The 21,388-nt window shown below is 49.6% G+C and overlaps 1 protein-coding gene across 6 annotated transcripts; it reads left to right on the top strand.

The window, feature by feature from the left end:
- Positions 1 to 1,194: 1,194 nt before the first annotated feature.
- HYKK (hydroxylysine kinase) lies at positions 1,195 to 19,613 on the top strand. 6 transcript variants are annotated; one of them, XM_027572596.2, is made up of 6 exons: positions 1,532 to 1,576; positions 5,607 to 5,745; positions 6,618 to 6,986; positions 8,191 to 8,330; positions 12,543 to 12,726; positions 18,157 to 19,613. In XM_027572596.2, exons 3-6 carry the CDS (start codon positions 6,641 to 6,643, stop codon positions 18,615 to 18,617), a joined length of 1,131 nt encoding a protein of 376 aa, XP_027428397.1. In that variant the 5' UTR covers positions 1,532 to 1,576; positions 5,607 to 5,745; positions 6,618 to 6,640; the 3' UTR covers positions 18,618 to 19,613. The 6 variants fall into 6 exon arrangements, with proteins under 6 accessions (XP_027428394.1, XP_027428399.1, XP_027428395.1 ...); XM_027572597.2 differs by having other exon boundaries at positions 6,636 to 6,986; XM_027572593.2 differs by lacking the exons at positions 1,532 to 1,576; positions 5,607 to 5,745 and adding an exon at positions 1,195 to 1,311.
- Positions 19,614 to 21,388: the final 1,775 nt, after the last annotated feature.

The raw sequence follows: 21,388 nt of genomic DNA on the forward strand, positions 1-21,388 counted from the left end.
CATTTAAAATGAAAGGGGGGGGGCACCTGGCTGGCTCAGTCCTTGAAGCATAGTGCGACTCTCCCGCACTGGCGTGGGGACCCTGGCGGAGGGCCGGGTGGGGATGAGGTCCGGGACTGCAGCCTCCCCACCTGTGCACCCCGCTTCCTTGTTTTCCTGCCTCTCGGGTTGCAAGCCTTCCTGAGTTCGAGCTCCACGCTGGGGGTAGAGATTACTTAAAAATAAAAAAAATGAAAGGGCAGGTTACAAAACAGTCTATCTAAAGAAGGCACTGTGGGTGGAAAGGGGCTGGTGTGGACCTGGTAGCCCTGCCTCTTCATCTCTCAAGTTTCCAGGTTCAGTCTACACCCCCATCCCCTCATCCCAAGAAGAGCAGAGAGTAGACAGACCCGTGGAGGGAAGTCAGGAGCTGTCTGGAGAACAGCAGGCTGAGGGCCTTGAGAGGCCAGTAGGAGTCACGTTCGGGTTGTGGGAAATGGGAATCAAAGTTGGTCTGACACCCTGCAGGGATTTCCAGACAAGAAAGCCCCGGGGGCCTCCATCATCCTTGGAGATGAGAGCGGAGCTGGGAAGAACTTCACTGACCCGGGAAGGAGGCCAGCTTGACAGAGGCTTGGGGAACCCCTAGGTGACCAGACCAGAGGGTCCCACGTGGACCCCCCCGGGGGAGGTTGCTGTACCCGCAGGGGGTGGGGGGTGCTGTACCCGCAGGGGGAGGGGGGTGATGTACCCGCACCGGAGGAGGGGGGCACCGACAGAACCACGGAGACGCACCGCAGGCCACAGCTCCGGCCCGCCGAGAAGTCCTGCCTGGCGCCCCGACCCCCGGGTCCCCCGCCCGGCGGGCACCCGGCGGTTTCCTGCAGGGGAGGACCGGGCCGCCGGGGCAGGAATTCCGGCCCGACTGCCAGCCCCGCTCTTGGCACTGGGGCCCGACCTTGGCCCCGGTCCGGGAAGCCGGGGCCGCCCCGTCGCCCCCCGCCCCCATTTGCTGCTCGGCCCGCCGGCCTGGGCGAAGGGGCGTGTGGACCGCGGCAGGACTCCCGGCGGGACCCGGCGCAGCCTCCTCGGGCCGCGCGGGCGAAGGCGGCCCCGGGGAACGGGCTCCAGCGGCAGCAGGACGCAAGGCGAGGGGAGAGAGAGCAGGACGCCCCGAATCCCGGGGGAAACCGCCCGCAGAGCCGCGGGGGGCGCTGGACCCAACTGCAGGTGCCATTCAGGAGCAGAAAGCCGGCCGAGTGGCTGTCCGCCAGGGGGCGGGGCAGAATCTCGAAGAGCCAATCAGAAACATGAATCTCAATTTCGTAAGAGGTAGCCGGATTCTGAGTGGGTGACCACCTAGAGAAGGCGGGGCAGGGATGTGGAAAGCCAATCAGATGCCCGATCCCGCCGGCCGGGGCGGGGCGGGGCGGTCCGCGGCCCAGCCTCTCCTCCCAGTACTGTGCGCTGATTGGCGGCGGGGGATCTCGAGGGGCCAATCAGAAGTCGGGGCTCGCGGGCTCTGGCTGGCGGGGGCCAGGGCAGGATCTAGGGCAGCTGGAGAGCGGTGTCGCCTCAGGATCGCGGGTCGCTGCGGGTGAGCTGGCAGGGGAGAGCGGGGACCGCCCCGACAGCATTGGGGGTCCACCGGGGTCCCTGTGGTGCGACTCTCCCGCACTGGCGTGGGGACCCTGGCGGAGGGCCGGCCGTGGGTGGGAACGGGGCCCGAGGCTGCAGCCCCTCACCCGTGCGCCCCCGCCTCCGACTCGCCCGTGGGGACCCTGGCTGAGGGGCGGCTGGGGGTGGGGACGGGGTCCGGGGCTGCAGCTTCTCACCCGTGTGCCCCCGCCTCCGACTCTCCCGTGGGGACGGGGTCCGGGGCTGCAGCCCCTCACCCGTGCGCCCCCGCCTCCGACTCGCCCGTGGGAACCCTGGCGGAGGGGCGGCTGGGGGTGGGGACGGGGTCCGGGGCTGCAGCCTCTCACCCGTGTGCCCCCGCCTCCGACTCTCCCGTGGGGACGGGGCCCGAGGCTGCAGCCCCTCACCCGTGCGCCCCCGCCTCCGACTCTCCCGTGGGAACGGGGCCCGAGGCTGCAGCCCCTCACCCGTGCGCCCCCGCCTCCGACTCGCCCGTGGGGACGGGGTCCGGGGCTGCAGCCCCTCACCCGTGCGCCCCCGCCTCCGACTCGCCCGTGGGGACCCTGGCGGAGGGGCGGCTGGGGGTGGGGACGGGGTCCGGGGCTGCAGCCCCTCACCCGTGCGCCCCCGCCTCCGACTCGCCCGTGGGGACCCTGGCGGAGGGGCGGCTGGGGGTGGGGACGGGGTCCGGGGCTGCAGCCCCTCACCCGTGCGCCCCCGCCTCCGACTCTCCCGTGGGGACGGGGTCCGGGGCTGCAGCCCCTCACCCGTGCGCCCCCGCCTCCGACTCGCCCGTGACGACCCTGGCGGAGGGGCGGCTGCGCGTGGGGACGGGGTCCGGGGCTGCAGCCACCTCACCTTTGGGCCCCCGCCTTCTCGTTTTCCTGCCTCTCGGGTCGCCAGCCCCTCCGTGGCCCTGGCTCATCCCACTTGCCCTCCTGCCGCAGCGGGAGGACCCCCGGAGCCTCCGGCGGCCCAGGGTGGGACCCTGGGCTGGGCACAAGGGGCATAAACGTTCCCTGGGTATGACCCCGCTGTTCGTCCTGTGAGGAGGGAGCAGAAGCATCGTGGGAGAAGGGCATGTGTGCAGGGCATCCTGAGTAGAATCTAACCAGACTTTGTAACATCTGGCCAGGAGGGCGGAGAACCCAGAATAACTCGTGTGTTTCCTCCTGGATGCCTTGCACACAGGGCAGAGTTGAAGGTCCAGACCCACTGGGTGTGGGACAAAGGTTATGGGATTCAAGGGTCGCCCGTTCGGCTTGGAAAACATCTGCTTCTTGGATGTTTTCTGAGAAGCTCAGTAAAGCCCTCTGGCAGCAAGTGTAGACCAAGCACCTCCAGGCTTTGGATTGTCTTCCTTGTCCCCTCCATACACCCCAGACATTCGGGGACACAGATGACTCTGACAAACACATCTCTTTCTTTGTGTTCATTTACTTTCAGGAGCTGACTTGATCTGTGCCATTAGTTTCATAATTTGAGTCCTTATATACAAAGAAAAAAGGCAATTTTAAGCTTAAAAAAGAAAGAACTGTAGAAGCATAGAAAGTCAGAGCTTCAAGGGACTTTCAGGGTGGATCTGTCCAACTCCTATTTAGTGGAGATGTGACTAGTCCACAGTTTCGGAGTCTTGGCAGCATAGCTGGGACTAAAATACGTTTCGTTTCTCCCGGCAGAGCAACAATTTTTTCCCTCCAATTTTTTTTTATTGTGGTAATACACATTTGACCAGCACAGCTACTTTTTATGTACCAGACTGTCTTTTGATGGCGAGAGCTGCCAACATTGCTTTCCACTCCTTCAGAGGCTTCGCGAGCCCCATTCGAGGAAGGTCTGGGAACATTTTCTAGGCTGGGAGGGAGACTGGCCACCTCAACTTGCCTCCTATGTTCCTTCTATCTTTAAGGATTTATAATTCATGTCAAATTCTGAATTATTCTGACATCCTTAACACTTTAGGAGTTGAAAAACTATGAATCCAATTCATCTTGGATTTAAACTTTCAAGTATTTTGAATTTAAAGTATTGCGAATACTGGCCTTATATCAGTTTGTAAATCTTCAGAAGGAATGTTAAAATTTCTTGTCAAGTCTTAAAGCCCAAACAGTGTGATAGGATATGTTGGTTCCCAGAAGTTTCCAGTGTAAGGATTATGTTTTGAAACCCCGTTCAGGCTTTGTCACAACATCGTTAGTGAACAAAACCAGAAAGCAAATATTCTGGTCAGAAAGTAAACATGAGAAGTGATTGGCAAGAATGCAGTCACTATGACGGTGGTGGAAACTGGCCAGTGGTGGGAGGGGCTGGTCGCAGGCTTCCAGGGGGTAGAAATCACTTTGGGAAAGAGGATCTAGGCAGGCAGGGAGGGGGAGGGGAATGGCATTTTAGGCTAATATTCTTTTTTTTTTTTTAAAGATTTTATTTATTTATGGGTGCCTGGGTGGCTCAGTCATTAAGCGTCTGCCTTTGGCTCAAGCGTCTGCCTTCAGCTCAAGTCATGGTCCCAGGGTGCTGGGATCAAGCCCCGCATCGGGCTCCCTGCTTGGCGGGAAGCCTGCTTCTCCCTCTCCCACTCCTCCTGCTTGTGTTCCCTCTCTCACACATAAATTTATTTGACAGAGAGAGAGGGTACAAGTAGGGGGAGGGGCAGAGGGAGAGGGAGAAGCAGGCTCCCTGCTGAGCAAGGAGCCCGATGTGGGGCTTGATTCCGGGACCCCAGGATCATGACCTGAGCTGAAGGCAGATGCTTAACTGACTGAGCCCCCCAGGTTCCCCTTGGCTAATAGTCTTGTCATCACTTGAGTCATCAGGCAATAGACTCGGGGCTGAGGCAGGGAGGGGGTCATATGGGACAGCCCCGGGGTTCCTCCCTGAATTTTATCCCCCTCTCCTTGCTGGAGTAAGGTGAGCTTTGGCTTTCATAGACCGGAAGTGATTAGACATTCACGGGCACAGTGTGATTTTGGTAGCTCTGAGAAAGTCCTAACACCCCACCCACCCTCAGCCCCTTGTCCTTGCCAATGTCTCACAGGGACTTTTTTTTTTTTTTAAGGTAAAATTTACAAGCAGTGGGCTTCACAGATCTTATGCTTACTTAAGTTTTAAGTTTTGACAAATGTATACTTCCACGTGGCCAAAGCATAGTGGAGATGTAGAAATGTTCCTCCGGAAAGTTTCCTCACCCAGCTTCCTGCCAGAAGCAGTAGCTGTTCTGATTTCTGTGGAAAGAGCTAACTCTTGTTGAGGTTCTTATATAACACTACATCCCTTGAACAGCAATCAGAATCATGCCCTGAAATGCAACCCACCCCCAAGATGTTATTAGTTATTTACCATTTAGTATGAAGGGAGGATTAGAGTAAAGCTATTTTGGAAAAAGAGGGAAGTGAGGATGCAAGGAACTTCAGTATTTGGTTCTTGAAGTATATTCAGAAGCCCTGCACTGCTGTACCCGTATCACATAGGTGCTTTTGAGGGATGCTGAGTGTGTGCATTTTTTTTTTAGTTTTTTTTTTTTGAGTAGGCTCCACACCCAATGTGGAGCCCAACAGAGGGCTCGAACTCACAACCGTGAGATCAAAACGTGAGCTGAGATCAACAGTCAGGCACTTAACTGACTGAGCCACCCGGGCACCCCTAGATTTTATTTTTGAGCAATCTCTGTACCCCGGGTGGGGCTCAAACTTACAACCCCGACATCAAGAGTCACACACTCTACCCACTGAGCCAGCCAGGCAGCCCCATAAAACTGCCCATAATTTTTATTTCCAGCCCTTATTCTGCTTGGCTGTAGAAAACTTAGTCTTTACAATTTAAGGCAAACTGAGTCAGTTCAGTATTAATTCATGTACTCAGGATTCTACTGAGGTCAGGGTTCTTTGGCATTCTCAGTCTATAACTGCCTCATGATGGTTGTTTTGAACAGCTTTTGAGTGTTTCACTGTTAGGATATTTGTGACCCTGAGCTAACTTGCCTTGTGTTCCAGAGGCCCCCTAAGTGCATCTTGGCATCTCCTCCAGTGCTTCTTCCGGTGCTCTGAGCACCAGCCCACACGTCTATACTGGAAGTGTGTGCGGTGAACTAGATGGTGAGCTTGTAACTCAGAAGAACTTGTGGACAACAGAGTAAGATCACTGTATTTGAACTTATGTTTTAGCCCCAAGCTGACGGTAACGTAGTCAAAGGGACAGAACCATGGGTTAGGAGTCTTTTTTTTTTTTTTTTTTAAAGATTTTATTTATTTATTTGACAGAGAGAGACACAGTGAGAGAGGGAACACAAGCAGGAGGAGTGGGAGAGGGAGAAGCGAAGCAGGCTTCCCGCAGAGCAGGGAGCCCGATGTGGGGCTCGATCCCAAGACCCTGGGATCATGACCTGAGCCGAAGGCAGACGCTTAACGACTGAGCCACCCAGGCGCCCCCATGGGTTAGGAGTCTTGAGAGCGGAGTCTTTACTGTAACTTGGTGTGTCTCGGCAAGGTGCCTCACCCGTGGCGACCTTGATTTCCCCGTGAATACGGTTGCTGGGGGGAGCGGGGCAGGAATTGGGCTAGGGGATGCCAGGTGCTTTCCTACCTTCTGTTTGCAAGGTGAGTTTAAAAGTAATCTATGATACAAAAATATTTATTCACAGGCCGCCTGGGTGGCTCAGTTAAGCGTCTGCCTTCGGCTCAGGTCGTGATCCTGGGGTCCTGGGATCGAGCCCCGCATCGGGCTCCCAGCTTGACTGGAAGCCTGCTTCTCCCTCTCCCACTCCCCCTGCTTGTGTTCCTGCTCTCGCTATCTCTGTCTCTGTCAAATAAATAAATAAAATCTTTAAAAAAATATTTATTCACCTGCCCAAACACCTACTTCTTTATGCCATTTAGTAATTTGATTTTTTTAACTTTATGAGTGAAAATTAATAAGTAGTATGGAATCAATATTGAGCAAAACGATGGGCCTGTCTTAAGAAAAACCATTTAAGTAAATGTATTCATTGTGTGCCCTCTTCCTAGATTGTTTGTTTTCCCTAGACATAATGTCACGTGGAGATGATCAGCAATCGCAGGCTCTTGCCAAACCTACTTTCAGTGACGTACAAGCCTCTGCATTAGTGGAATCGGTATTTGGGTTAAAAGTTTCCAAGATCCAGCCGCTTCCTAGCTATGATGACCAAAACTTTCATGTGTGCATTTCAAGTACCAAAGACACTACAGATGGGCCAACTGAGTACGTTCTCAAAATAAGCAACACCGAGTCCAGCAAAACTCCAGAGCTGATTGAAGTGCAGAATCACGTCACCATGTTTCTGAGAGCTGCTGGGTTCCCAACAGCCTCTGTGCGTCACACTACGGGAGGCAACCTCACCTGCCTCGTGTCCGTAGGTAAGAGCCCACCAGCTCGCTGGTCATCCCTGTCCACATACATTACTGCATTTTGGCTACAAGGAGAAATACCGAGAATGGGTTCGTAGCTCCAAGTGTAGAAGTGGCTATTTCTTCAGTGGCCCCGGGGAAGCACAGCATCCCCAAAGTGCAGATTGGGGGCTCTGATTCAGAAGTATTTGGAGCCCGGATCTGCTGTGACTCTTCACCTTAAGAAAGGACTTGACTGAGGAGCCTGGGTGGCTCAGGTCGTGATCTCAGGGTCTTGATCTCGGGGTCATGGGATCTAGCCCCATGTCAGGCTCCACGCTCGGCGCTCCGCCGGGAGTCCACTTGAGATTCTCTCTCCCCCTCTCCCTCTGCCCCTCCTGAACGCATTCTCTCTCGCTCTCTCTCTCAGATAAATTAAAAAGAAAGAAAGGACTTGATGAATGCGTCACTAAGGGCACATGGAGTTAGGGGAAGTTTTTTTTTTTTAATAGAAAAATAATTAAACATTTTTACTCATCAGACCATTTGTGTATTTTGGTGCTGTGGAATAGCAGAAGGAACAGAGAACTAGAAATCAGGGATTTCCGATCCCAGCTCTGTCATTTTTGTGTGGGTGACCTGGGGCACACCACTTCACATTCCTAAGACTGCACTCCTCATCTGTGGGACTCAGACCCTTTTCCCTCTAAATGCTAACATTCTAAGATGAGCCTGCAGTCAATGCAGAGCAGTCCTGAAATATTTTAAAGGCTGGAGATCCTGCTGAGCTGGTCACCCATTCTGTCTTGCTCTGCATCACTCTGAACAGCGGGGGCCCACGCCCGTCCCCGAGGAGGAGCTCTGCCCTGTGCCAACCCTCAGGCTTTTCCCAGCTGGCCCCTGCAGGAGCCTCGGAAGCTGTCATTCCTCCTATCACACTGTCCTCAACGGAAACACATGAAATGCATCTTAGCCCCATTCTGCAGCAGGCGGTTGATGTTTAGGGCTGCGGCTGCGGCGCTGTTGGTGTGCGCGTGGCCAGCTCCGGTGCCCTGGGGTCCGTCCGTCTGTCCGGCCCCACTTCATGGAGTCCTGCGGACTCACTGCAGTGAAGCACGTGTATTGCTCTTGTTCTGTGACTTCTGTGATTCCCCGCGGTCATAATGACCAAGGCAGGACAGCCCCCGGCCGTTTTCCTGAGAACACTTGACAGGATGTGCTTGCATCCATCCAGATGGCGGCTCTGGAGTCCCAGGCTACCTGGTGAGGCTGCTGTCGTACCTCCCGGGAAGACCCGTTGCCGAGATCCCCAGCAGCCCCCAGCTGCTGTATGAGATTGGGAGGCTCGCTGGCAAACTGGATGAGACCCTGCAGGTAGGACGTGGCAGGCTTAGCTTGTTTATAAGAATTGTTTATTTGTTTAATTTTGATTTATTTTACTTAACGAATAAACCCAGGGTCAGACTCCCCTCTTATGTCTGGTGCCTCCTGAGGGGCGTTGGGAAGGGAATAGGGCCGCCGATGCGAGAATTTCACGGCTGCGAGGCCTCTTTCTGGCCAGGCCTGCGCTTCACTGGTGTCTTGGCAGATTGCCCACGTTTCTAGACAGCCCTGGTGTTCTCTGTGCTGCTCCCTGAAAGCAGTCTGTACTCACAGTCACCCAGCGAGGTGTGGTGAAGCCGCAGCTCCGTTACACGTGGGGCAGAATGGCGCATGTTCAGGTGTTCTGTTCTGTAGAAGCGATACCGTGGATGACAGGTATTTCCCTGGAGCCGCCCACAACTCCCCTCTGACGTGCCAGGCTCTGGGGGAAGAGTAATGGTCCCCCGTCCTAGCTGACACACACCACATGCTAAGAAGTAGTTTGTATGAGCAAAACATTTCCAGTCCCTCGTGAATCCCGCTCATTCCACACTTCACACCACTCTGGCCCATCGGCCCTCCGTTCTTGCCTTGACTGTCCTCACTCACCACCGTAGCCTCCCTGCATTCATGCTTTTCCTCTAATTTATTCTTGATCCGACCACGGGAACCCGTCAGTGGCTTCTCGCTGCTTCAACGTGGAGGCCAAGGTCCCCGTGTGAGGCCCCGCGAGCCCCGTCCTGCCTGCGCCCCCTCAGGGCTTCCATCCACCCGTCCGTCTGTGCCCCACCTCCACCGCTTCTCCCCGTCCCTCCTTGTGGATCCCCGATGGGGCCATTCTGTCTCACACATCTGTGCACGTGCCATTTTCTGAGCCACCGGGACCTTTCCCCGCTTAGCCAAACTCCGCGTGTCCTTCAGCCCATGGCTCGGGCATCACCCCCTCTGTGAAATGTCCCCTGACCCCCTCTCTCCCCATGCTCCTCCTCTTGGGACTTCTGAACTTGGACCTCCTGTCTCTGGCCTTACTGAGCTGTGTGCGAGTTATCTGCTGCTGTGTAATAAGCCACCCCAAAACTTATGGCTTCAAACACGGATTTATTTCTCATGTCTCTGTGGGTTGAGTGGATCTTCTGCTCTGTGGGGTGTGGATTGGGGTCACGCATGGAGCCACACTCAGCGGGAAGCTCAGCCCCGGGGGTGGGGGGCTGCGGTTCTTCTCTGCGTGGCCTCTCATCCTCCGGGATGGCCCAACGTCCTCACCACATGGCTGCTGGTTTCCAAGAGAGCGAGACAGGGAGCAAAATTGTAGATGTACAGTGGTCAGATTATAAGACACATTATCATGTATGATACTAAGGAGTTTAGGGAGCTTGGAGGGTTTTTATTTTTATTTTCCTTTTTTTTTGTTTAAATTCAATTAATTAACATATAATGTATTATTAGTTTCAGAGGTAGAGATCAGTGATTCACCAGTCTTATATAACATCCAGTGCTCATCACATCACATGGCCTAGCCTGGAGAGTGTTTAAACAGGCAAAGATTTCGACTTTATAGCACTTTGTGGACCGACATGGTGAACAGATTGGCAGAGAGCCAGACTGGATGGAATGCATCTAGGAAGCGAATGAATAATCAGATAAAAGCTGATTGAAGGCTTGAACCAAGGAAAGGTTCAAGATATATTTCGGAGACAGAGCCAACCAAATTTGGTGATTGATTTAATGTTCAGCAATGGGAGAAGGAGGGGCTGAGCAGGGCATGGATTCTAACCTGTGTCTCCTGGGACACAGCCCGGAGCACAGGGAGGCAGCCCTCTCCCCCGACATCAATCCCGAGGCTATCCCGAGGTAGCCTCCGTAGCCTAGAACAAAGGGCAGAGGGATGAAGAGGGGGAGTATCAGAGATGGGGACTGGCAGGGGCTGAGATCTGTGGAGGCGAAGGCTTCATGCCTTGGAGGAAAGCTCACCAGCCTCCACTGACTTCACGCTGTGCCCCCCTCATGGCTACCGGGTCAGCCTGCCCACAGTTTCTTCCCCTCTGGCTGAGATTTTAGAAGATTAAGGTGGAGCCTTAGCAGGAGCTGAGAGAAGGGGTGGGGCGGCAGTAAGATTTAGGAGATTGTTATGCTATCTGTCCCAGAGACTCGATGTTTACAATCTCCGGGGAACGAGTGGAGGAAATTCTTGGTGGCTCTCCGTCACAGTCTGTGTACTGGAAGTGTTTCTCATAGGCAGGGTATGTGAGGTCTTGCTGGTTCATCCAGTCTGACCGTCTGTGCCCTTCCTCTGGGGTGTTTACATTTAACGTAGTGATGACACCCTCCGACGTTAGGCTTGGTGCACCGAGGGCCAGAACCTGCAACGTCCACATTCCACAAACCTGTGCTGGGCACCCATTACGTCTGAGGTCTTTATTTATTGCATGTCTTCGTTTATCAAAGATGGCTGCGAGGCTGCTGTTGATGCTCGGATTTTACTGTTCAGGAGACAGATCCTGAGATAGTAAGCAGTAGAGCCTGCTGAAACCCGGCCGTGTCTGACCCCCGGGCTGGATCCAGGTCCTCTCCCACTTCTCCTTCCGGAGCCCGGACCCTCTCCTGCGGGCTGCATGGCTAACAGCACCACCATTTTAGGAGTGGACCCAGAACCTTCCCTGGGTGGACCGGTGCTCCCTCAGAAGCCTGACAACAGCGTTCTATTGTACTTTCTTTAAAAAATGAGAGTAAGAAATACGCATGGTAAAGCTTTCCAACAGTGCGAACGGGGTGAACATTTTTCTCTTCCCTGTCATGTCCACTCTTACACCCCCAAAGCACAGCTTCTAGCAGTGTTTCTGTGCTTACTGTGCGGAATGTTCCTGTGACCTGGACTGGCCCTCAACACGCCGTGTGGTCAGGAGGGTCAAGCCGTGTCACATGAGGATAACCTGGCGCTGGGAAGGTTGACTCTGCAGAGGAGGAGACTCCGGGGGGCAGGAGGGCCATCTGGGACTATGTGGCGGCGGTCAGGTGGGAGACGGCCCGAGGTCACCGCTGGAGCCTGGGGCACGGACGCTGGTGCAGAGACAGAGCTCAGCTCAGCAAAAGGAAGCTCGCAGAGCTGTTCAGGCGTAAAAAAGCACCCCCTGCACGAGGTGCTCCAACCAAGGCTACTTAGCAAGGACATGGTGGTGATAGTGGGGGTCTAGAGAATGGATGTTAAAGTCAATTGAGAGGAACGTCTTTAAAGAAGTAGAATAAAATACAGAACACCAGAATACATCATGTGTGATAGTCCACGTACTGTTTTCAGAGACTTGCTTTTTCTTTGTATGTGGTGCCTGTCTCCTGGGTTGTCCCGTAACGTATCTTTCTTGCATGAGAAGTCATGTCCAACAAACTGAAAGGTGTTCTGCTGGGTGGCCGCCCAGGCGCCTTCAGGTGCTCCCTCAGCCCACGGTGAGTACTGACTCACCTGATCATCCAGAACTCAGTTTCCCCTTCTGTGCAGTGATGGTCAGAGCCATTTCGAACTCCAGATAGAGTGGCCCAAGTCTAAAGGCCCTGGCCATTCTAGAATTTTCTATCCAGAGAACATTCATTTATTTAGCAACTATGGCTTGAGCAGTGAGTTTTGTGAACCAGGCACCATGGTAGGTGCAGGGGGCGAACAGACAGACCAAACACGGAGTGCCGGCCCTTCACGGGACTTACGTTCCAGTGAGGACAGACGGTAAGGCCAGAGGGTGAACTCTGGAGAGTGTTAGCAACACGTGCTAAGAGCTTGGGAAGAAAACACCAGCGGAGGAGAGGGATATGAGGAGCTGGAGAGAGGGCTGAAGCTTCAGACGGAGTGGCCATGGGGTGGAGGTGTGCAGGCGTGTTCTTGGATGGCAGGGAGGCCATTGTGGTTGCAGGAGAGTCCTCGAACATAGTGGAAGGTGAGGGCAGACAGGTAACAAGGGGCAGGCCGTCTGGGGAGAACAGAGTTCTTTCTGACTGTCTCCAACTCCTGCTGGGATTCCGGGGAAGCCCCATCACACAGCTGCGAGGACCAAGCGAGATGGGGACGTGCTCTCAGAGTGACGAGGTCCTGCTCAGATGTGCAGTCAGCACCATCCTGTGGGGGGTTAACGGAGCACGTCGGACCAGGCCTGGGAGGGCGGTCTCTCGCCCACCCAGCTGTCCCTCGTGGTCGCTCTTAACTGTCCAGACTCTGAGAGTTTCTTGTCTTTGATTTAGAAATTCCATCACCCACAGTTAAGTAGTCTTCATCGGGAGAACTTCATTTGGAATCTGAAAAACGTTCCTCTTCTGGAGAAATATCTGGATGCCTTGGGCCAGAACCGAAACCGGGAGATTGTCGTACAGGTCATTCAGCTGTTCAAGGATGAAATCCTGACCAAACTAAGTCATTTTCGAGAGTGTGAGTATCCCCCTGATCAAGTAAGTGTTTTTCTTGCTATTTAAATTGTCAAGTTTCAGAGCATCAGAAAAGTGTGAAGATACAACTTAGTTTTACCAAGTCTTATAATTTTGCCGTGTTTGCTCCTGCTGGTTTTTAAAGAATAGTACTCTTACTTCCCATAAAATTTCCACATCTGAAATTTTCTCTAAACTTTACATGATCACACCTCTTTCCTCCCTATGGAATTTGCACATGTTCTAATAGCGTTACTACATACATGTTCATAAATTATGTGCAGTAATGTTTTGCATGTTTTCCATTGTCAGATGGTATCAGACGGTGTTACTGTTCTGCAACCTGCTTTTCTTGGTCAACGTGTTTTCCAGATTGATCCATGTCATATACGTAGTTCCAGCTCATTTAGTTCATTATTTTAACTGCTGAATAGTATTCCACAGCATGTATGTACCATAGTTTATTTGAACGTACTGTGCTATTTTTGGTCTCTTCTCTTGTTGATAGAATTTTAGGTTGGTTCCCATTTTTTTAGCTACATCACCGGGCTCTGGTGAGCACACTAATGCGTATCTCCTTACGGACGTGGACGACAGTTTCTCCAGGGTGGAAGCAGCCTTTGATGGGGCATGAAGCACGGGTCAAAGGACAAGGAAGGAAGGGGCACTTGCAGCAAGCCTGACGTGGGCAGCAAGCTCACTCTTGCCTCTGCTTTCAATTGTGCTCAGCTCCGGCTGCCATCACAAAGTATGGGTACGGAGGTGGGGCTTAAACAGCAGGCACAGACTTCCTACGGTTCTGGAGCCTGGAAATCTGAGGTCAAGGTGCCAGCACGGTCAGGTTCTTTCCCAGGCTCCAGCCACCTTCTCTCTGCGTCCTCATGTGGTGGACAGAGAGCACCGTGCTCTCTGGTGTCTCTTCTTAGAAGGGCACTAATCCCATCATGAGGGCCTCACCCCCGCAAAGACCCCATCTCCAAATACCACCACACTGCAGGGGGGGCGGTCTTCAACATATGAATTGTTGGGGGGGCAGTCACAATTCCATCCATAGCATTTACTTTGTGTAAACATAATGCAAGGTGGTAGCATAAAAACAGAGTTGATTTCCCCCCTCAAATCTGCACCCCCAACTCATCTTCGTCTCATTAAAATGGTATCCACCATTCACCTTATTGATCTAGCCAAAAACCTGGGAGTTGGCAGCCTTAACTTGGTTTTTTCTTGCACACCTCGCATGCAGTCAAATTCTACCAGTTCTAATTTTACTTTCCCCCACCCTTACTACTACCGCTTGGCGCAAGCTGCCCTCATCTCTCATCTGGGTTATTGGATATATGATGTCATGCATGCCGAGGTAGGACTGCTAGGTCATAGGACGCGTCTACACCCAGCATTACGATACGACGTCAGTTTTCCAAAGCGGTTGCACGACCGTACGCTCTGCTAGCAGAGGGTGAAAGTTTCGCTGCTCTACACCCTGCTGTCATCAGACATCTTAACTCCCACCAATCCGATGTGAACGTAGTGACTTCTCACTGTGGTTTTACTCTACATTTCCCTATTTACTGGCCATTTGGATAAACTCATTTGTGAGGTGCCTAGTCAAGTCTTTTGTCAGTTTTTCTACTGGGATTTTTTTCTCATTGATTTTAGAAGTTCAAAATATTTTCTGGATACAAATCTTTCGTTGGTTATATGTGTTGCAAATATTTTGTCCCATTCTGCGGCTTGCCTTTTCACTCTCTTTATGATGTGTTTTGATGAACAGTCTTTAATTTCTTGGTTTCAAACATATCCATCTTCTGTTCCATGGTTAGTGTTTTGTGCCTTGTGTAGACATTTTTCCCTACCTTGTGGTCAGGAAGATATTCTCCTATGTTATCTTACTAAGGTGTTATAGTTTTTGCCTTTCATTATAGGTCTATAAGCCTCTAAAATTTACATATGGAGTAAATTTTTCTTATATGGCTGGTAACTTTTTCACCAACATTTATTAAAAAGCTATCTTTTCTCCCTTTGTTTTGCAGTACCACCTCTGCTATAAATCAAATCTTTTGGGGTTTCTCCATTTTATTCCCCTGTTCTATTTACCTGTCTCTGTTCCCAAACCACACTGTGTATCAGCTAGGCAAGGTTCTGCTGCAGTAACAAATAGCCCCCAAATTATTGTGGATTGCAATAGCAAAGATTTAGTTCCAAGTCCAGCTGTATGTCCGGCATGGATTGGTCGGGGTTCTGTTCTATGTATTCTCACTTTGGGATCCAGATGCGTAGAACTTTCACCAACTAGAGTGTTGCTGTAGTTGGGGAAAGAGAATGTAAGACACTGTACACCTTCTCTTATGTCTCCGCCCTGAAGTGATGTCACTTCTGTTCATATGTCAAGGGCCAAAAAAAGTCACATGGCCATACGTTATTATTTTTGTTTCATAGCCAAGTTTGTTTAGATTTACTCATATGTTGGTTTCACATCTTTCAGCACCTCAAGCTTTCTGCCTGGTGTCATTTTTTTCCTGCCTGGAATACCTCCCTTAGAGTGTCCTCTAGTGCAGTTCTCTAATGGTTAATTCTCTGATTTTATGTGTCTGAAAATGTTTTTATTTTCTCTTCATTTTTGAAGAATATTTTCACAGCCTATAGGACTTTGGGTTTCAGGGTTTTTGGGTTTTAGGGTTCCAGTGTCTCCTAGCTTCTCCATTCCTGCTGAGAGGTCAGCTGTCGGTCTGCAGCTCCTTTGAAGACCACCTGCCTTTTCCCTTTGGGGTTCTTGTAGGATGTTCTCTTTTTCTTAAATGATTTTTTTTTCTTAATATGCTTGGGTTTCTAAAATCTGTGTGTGGATATTGTCTTCCATCAGTTATGGGAAATTCTTGCCAGCCCCATTCTCCTTCCTCCTTTTGAGCTCCAGTTAAGTTCATGTTCGGTCTTCTCACTGAATCTTCTGTCTTTTCTCATCTGTGTGTCTGTGTTTGTGTGTGTGTTTCATTTTTTCTGTGCCCATGCTGCATTTTGGATAATTCTCTAACATGTCGTCTAGTTTACTGATTCTTTCTTAAGTTATGTCTAGTCTGTTATACCCACCCACTGCATTCTTAATTTCTTTCATTATGTTTTCCAGTTTTAGAAGTTCTTTTTTAATTAAAAAAATTGTTTAAATTATTTTTTGTTTTAATTCCAGTATAGTTAACATGCAGTGTCATATTTGTTTCAGGTGTACAAGATAGTGATTCACCATTTCCGTGTATTACTCAGCGCTCATCACCATAAGTGCACTCATTAATCCCCATCGCCTGCTTCATAGTAGTTCTTCTGGTTATTTTTCTAGAATCATTGCCTTGTGTCCAGAGAACATACTGTATATCAGCACACAAGGAAATAAGGCACCATGAGCAAGAGCCAAAAGAAACTAACCTGAGGGGCCCCTGGCTGGCTCAGTCTGTAGAACATGCGACTCTTGATTTTGGGGTTGTAAGTTCAAGCCCCATGTTGGGTGTAGAGTTTACTTAAAAAAGAATAAAAAAAATCTTAAAAAAAAGAAACTAACTCAAAACTGAACTAAAGACTTTGGTAACTAGAATGACTTGACACAGAATGTATTCACACAGCAGCCCAGTTTTGCATTTGGTTTCAAGGTTCTGCTTTTGTCCTTCTGCCTCTGTGGACCCACAGCAGTCTGACCAGTGGACTGGGAGCAGATTTGTCATCCTTTTATGAGTTTGGAAGGTCTTCCACTGCCTTTCGCATCATGTAGTGAACCTTCTCCTGCACCCAGCAGGTAGCACTTCCAGTTCCGGTTCTCCCAAAGGGGTAAAGCACATTGCTGACCTGGAGCACAGGAGACAGACCTGTGGCTGCATTCCTATTCTGTGTTTTAGTATATAGATCAATCTTGTTTTTGAGGCTGGCTGTATCTTTATTTTCTCTTTTTATTTTCATCATTACTATGTATCAAAGAATGACTTCACTCTGGCATCTTGATCATAACACCTACTGTTTCTTTAATTTTCAAATTCAACAACTTTTGTCATTTTTTCCCCAGGCATTAACTAGCTCTATCATTTCTTGATAGGCCATTGGACATGTGGATAGAAGCAATAAAATGCTTGCATAAATACAGATTGCATTCACGAAGTAACGTATTTCATTGATTCTAAAATCCCATTTGACTGTATAAGATGCACCATTACTTTACCTCTAAGGGAGAAAAAACATTGCCAGTGAAACCATGACATAGCATCGATTGTATAATGCCTCCCAATTTCACAAATGTATAGTCTAGAATCTGTGGTTTACAATAATGTTCATTGTTTCTACATGTTACCCACTGTGCTAAATTACTTAAGCATGATTTACACAATCCCAAGTCACATAGAAGAATTCGGCATTATACTCAGAAGTGAATGTTATGGACTTTCTATGACACACTTATCATACAGTACATGACTAAATGCTTCATGCTTATGGACGCCCTCATCTCTTCCTAATCCTTAGCCAGGGTTTTAAATCAGAATTTCTCAGACTCTTCCTGATAGAAGACAGGTATGGTTTTTTTCCCCAACCCACTGCAGCCTGCTGCATGATCCTACTGTTCATGACAGGTTCATAGCTTGCACCACATAGGACTTACCATGTGAATCCAATAACACCAAACTGGTCTATATACTGTTAATGGGATACGTCCACTGGTCATGCTCTTAGATGACAAATTGCTATAAACACTCTCAATTTCTGTTTTTATCTCGTACACACTAGTAAGAGTTTGTGGACCTGCACTGACCACAGACCCCCACTTTGAGTGGTACTAACTTGAGATATCAGCATCTAATCTAGTAATCAAAAGACTGGGAAAATTCAGAATTATTTGTCATCAGAAATTTTTTTTTGGAAATCCTAGGTTAAAATAAAGACACATCTGGCCCATTCTAGGACTCTTTCTTTTTCTTCTTCTTTGTTTTCTTTTTTTAAGATTTTTTTTTATTTCAAGCAATCTCTACATCCAACATGGGGCTCAAACTCACAACCCCAAGATCAAGAGTTGCATGCTCCACTGACTGAGCCAGCCAGGTGCCCTTAGGACTCTTTGTTTCATATAATAATATAAACATATGTATATTCTTTTTAAATATTTCTGGTTTGGGGCAGTTCTGCCTCTCCCTTCACTCTGCTAGCAGTCAGAACCAGGTGTTTGCAACGACCACAACCTGCATCATCTGGCCTTATACTGATTAGAAGTGAAAGCAAATACAACCATTGAAATTAACTGCTTTTTCCCCCTTTCAGAGGAAATTCTTTCCTTTCAGGAAGAATAGGGTTTGACTGTACCTCTGAATGCTCATCCCATTTGAGTGGCCATGCCCGAGAAACAGGAAATGGGCAGAGAAGGAACTGGGGAATTAAACGTTTGTCCATGGCTTGATTTTTCTCCTTGTAGGTATCAATCATGGAGATCTTAATGACCATAATATTTTAGTGGAGTCCAGCAAGTCAGCCTTTGGAGATGCCATATATCGAGTGTCTGGGATTTTGGACTTCGGCGACATGAGCTATGGCTACTATGTGTTTGAAGCGGCCATCACCATCATGTACATGATGATTGAGAGCAAGAGTCCCGTACACGTGGGAGGTCACGTCCTTGCGGGGTTTGAGAGCGTCATCCCACTGACGCCCGTAGAGAGGAGCGCCTTGTTTCTACTCGTGTGCGGTCGCTTTTGCCAGTCCCTCGTCATCGCTGCGTACTCTTGCCAGCTACATCCAGAGAACAAAGACTATCTCATGACTACCGCGAAAACCGGGTGGAAGCACTTGCAGCAGATGTTTGACATGGGCCAGAAGGCTGTGGAAGAAATCTGGTTTGAAACTGCCAGGTCCTACGACTCTGGGGTCTCCATGTGACCTGGGAACCTTCACATGAACTCCGATCATGAAAAACCCAAGGCGACCAAATCTAATTCTACCCAGGATTTCCCTGCACAGTGAGAAATGAACTGATGGAACAGGCCAGTGCCCGTGAAACCACAAAGGCCTTCAAGCAATCTCACGACCGCTCTTTAAATTTACGCAAGTGCCCCCTGAGCAGGCGCGTCTCTCTGGGGGTCCAGCTTGCCTCGTGTATAAAACATGCAGAAGGATGTTTGGAGTCAGATCGTCTCTCAAGGACTGTTCCAGCCCTGAGCTGAGTCCCTGTGCTAAACTTTGAAAGGAACACACGTGTATGGATAGATTCACATATTTTAAAAATTGGGCGTATAACGGGCACCTGGATAACACAGCACAAATTCTGTGAAGCCTCCTCCCGTCGCTCCATTTCTCTAGAACCCCACTGTTCTTGTCTTCGTTATGGCACGTCACTTGGTATCATGGAGTATGTCAGTAGCCTAGGAGGGCAGAGACTACATCAAACTATTTTTTCGTCTCTCATCCCTTTTTTTTTTATACCTGATACAGCGCTTTCCCCCTGGTTTCAAAGGATGTTTGCAAAATTAAAGTATGCTAAGAGAAAGGTGTGAGAAGATAAGGCACAGACTAAGATACAGACAGTGTTCATAAGAAAAAGTGTTAATGTGCTTGAGAGGGCAGTTGAAACTGGACCTCTAGAGGTGGATGCTGGAAGACACTGGGCCTGCGAGGAAGCCAAGAAAGACCTCTGGGCAAGGCCCCCAACTCCTGAGTGAGGTACCTAAACATCACAGTTAGTTTTCAGATTGACACTAAGAAAGTCTCTAAGCAGATATTTTAAAATCGCTCTCATTTATGGTTCTTTTCATATGAGTATGTAATGTTGGTGAACCGTAGCTCACCGTGTACTTGACGTTCATTATACTTCTGTTTCCTTCGCTGATTTCTCTTCATGTCTCCCTTCGTATGATTTATTAAATGGCTCTTGACTTATTCTTGTGGGTTTGTCCGTTCTCTAAGACGTCTCAAGTCTACAAGCCTGGCCATTCAAACACCCTTTCAGTGTTGTCTCTTTCAATATATGTGAACGACCACTGCTTCTCTGTCTGTGGAGTCGCCTCGTTAGAGGAAATTCAGGTGTAGTTGATAGGGGTTTATGATGAATAACAAAGACACTCCTCTCTCCCCTACCATTTAGGAGATTACAAGGGTTTTAGAGGCTTTGTGCCAGAACCGGGACGAAAACCAAACTGTATTACTTATTACATCACAGTATTTTACATGCATTATCTCATTTCATCTCCACAACAAATCCCCGAGAGAAGTAATGCAATGATTAATCCCCATTTTCAAATAAGGAATTTACTTACAGAGCTAGGGTCCCAGTCCTCTCCTCCCACCCACCACGCATGCGCGCGGGAGCACCTTTATATCAGGATCAAATGAGATCACTCACATGAAAGCACTTACACTTCTGAAATTTAAGGCATTGTGGATAAGATTTTGTCATTCCTGGGTCTCCTGGGTGGCTCAGTTGTTAAGCGTCTGCCTTCGGCTCAGGTCATGGTCCCAGGGTCCTGGGATCGAGCCCCGCATCGGGCTCCCTGCTCGGCGGGAAGCCTGCTTCTCCCTCTCCCACTCCCCCTGCTTGTGTTCCCTCTCTCGCTGTGTCTCTCTCTGTCAAATAAATAAAATCTTAAAAAAAAAAAAGATTTTGTCATTATTTTTTTAAAGTAATCTCTACCCCGAACGGGAGGCTTGAACTCTCCACCCCAAGATCAAACCCACAGAGCCAGCCAGGCGCTCCCATTGTTTTTTTTTAATTTAGCTTGACTCTTCAGGAAATTGGGGACCAGAAAAATGAACAGAATCTTGGATTTCACCCCCAGACCATTGTTCATTCTCTTACAACGTGAAACTCTACAGATCTCCTTGTTACTTGGGTTCTCCTTCACTGAATTCCTAATGCAAATATTGCTGGCCACTATCTTGATATTTAAACACTCACTGCCTGGCATTGGTAGTTTACCAGTTGGTGTTTGTCCTAGCTTATCTCCAGTCAGTCAGTTCTGTGTAGTTTTAAACTCTGGAGGCATAGGGCTGTCTGGCTTGCTCAGTCGGTAGAGCCTGTGACTCTTGATCTTGGGGTCATGAGTTTGAGCCCCACATTGGGTGATTACTAAATTTAGTAGATTACTGAAAATAAACAAACTTAAAAAAAAAAAACCACCCACGTCTTTGGTGGCATAAATTGAATAGTATTTATCTCCTGTTCTTAGCTCCATGCCAGGCCCCTAGCACACCCTTAATAAACTGCTGGAATGAATGCATTTCTACAAGAGTCAGTCTCTGGTCTTTGCAACCACTGAGGAGAAAACCCATTTCTAGATTTGGGGATCAGTGCCCTATGCACACAGCAAAGACTCTGCTCTTGCAAGTGGTTTTTTTTGTCCGGGCTCTTATCCCCTCCAGGCTGCAGAAGAACCTTACTTTCCGGCATTCTTATCCTTAATCTTTCCAACCTACGTCCATCCTTTTTAAAGGCAGATAAAAACTCTAGGTGTGTATATTGCTGTGTGACAATTTAACCAAAAACTTAGTGGCTTAAATCTCAATCACTAGTATCTCATGGATTCTGCAAGTATAAATTCAGACAGTGGGACAGCTGGTCTCTGCTCCACAAATGCTTGGGCCCCTGGTTGGGAGCTGATTTGGGTGTTGGTGTAAATTCAGTGACTGAGGACTAAAACTACCGGCAGCAATCTTCA

This window comes from Zalophus californianus, chromosome 6 (genome assembly GCF_009762305.2).
Source record: "Zalophus californianus isolate mZalCal1 chromosome 6, mZalCal1.pri.v2, whole genome shotgun sequence".
Lineage (NCBI taxonomy): Eukaryota > Metazoa > Chordata > Mammalia > Carnivora > Otariidae > Zalophus > Zalophus californianus.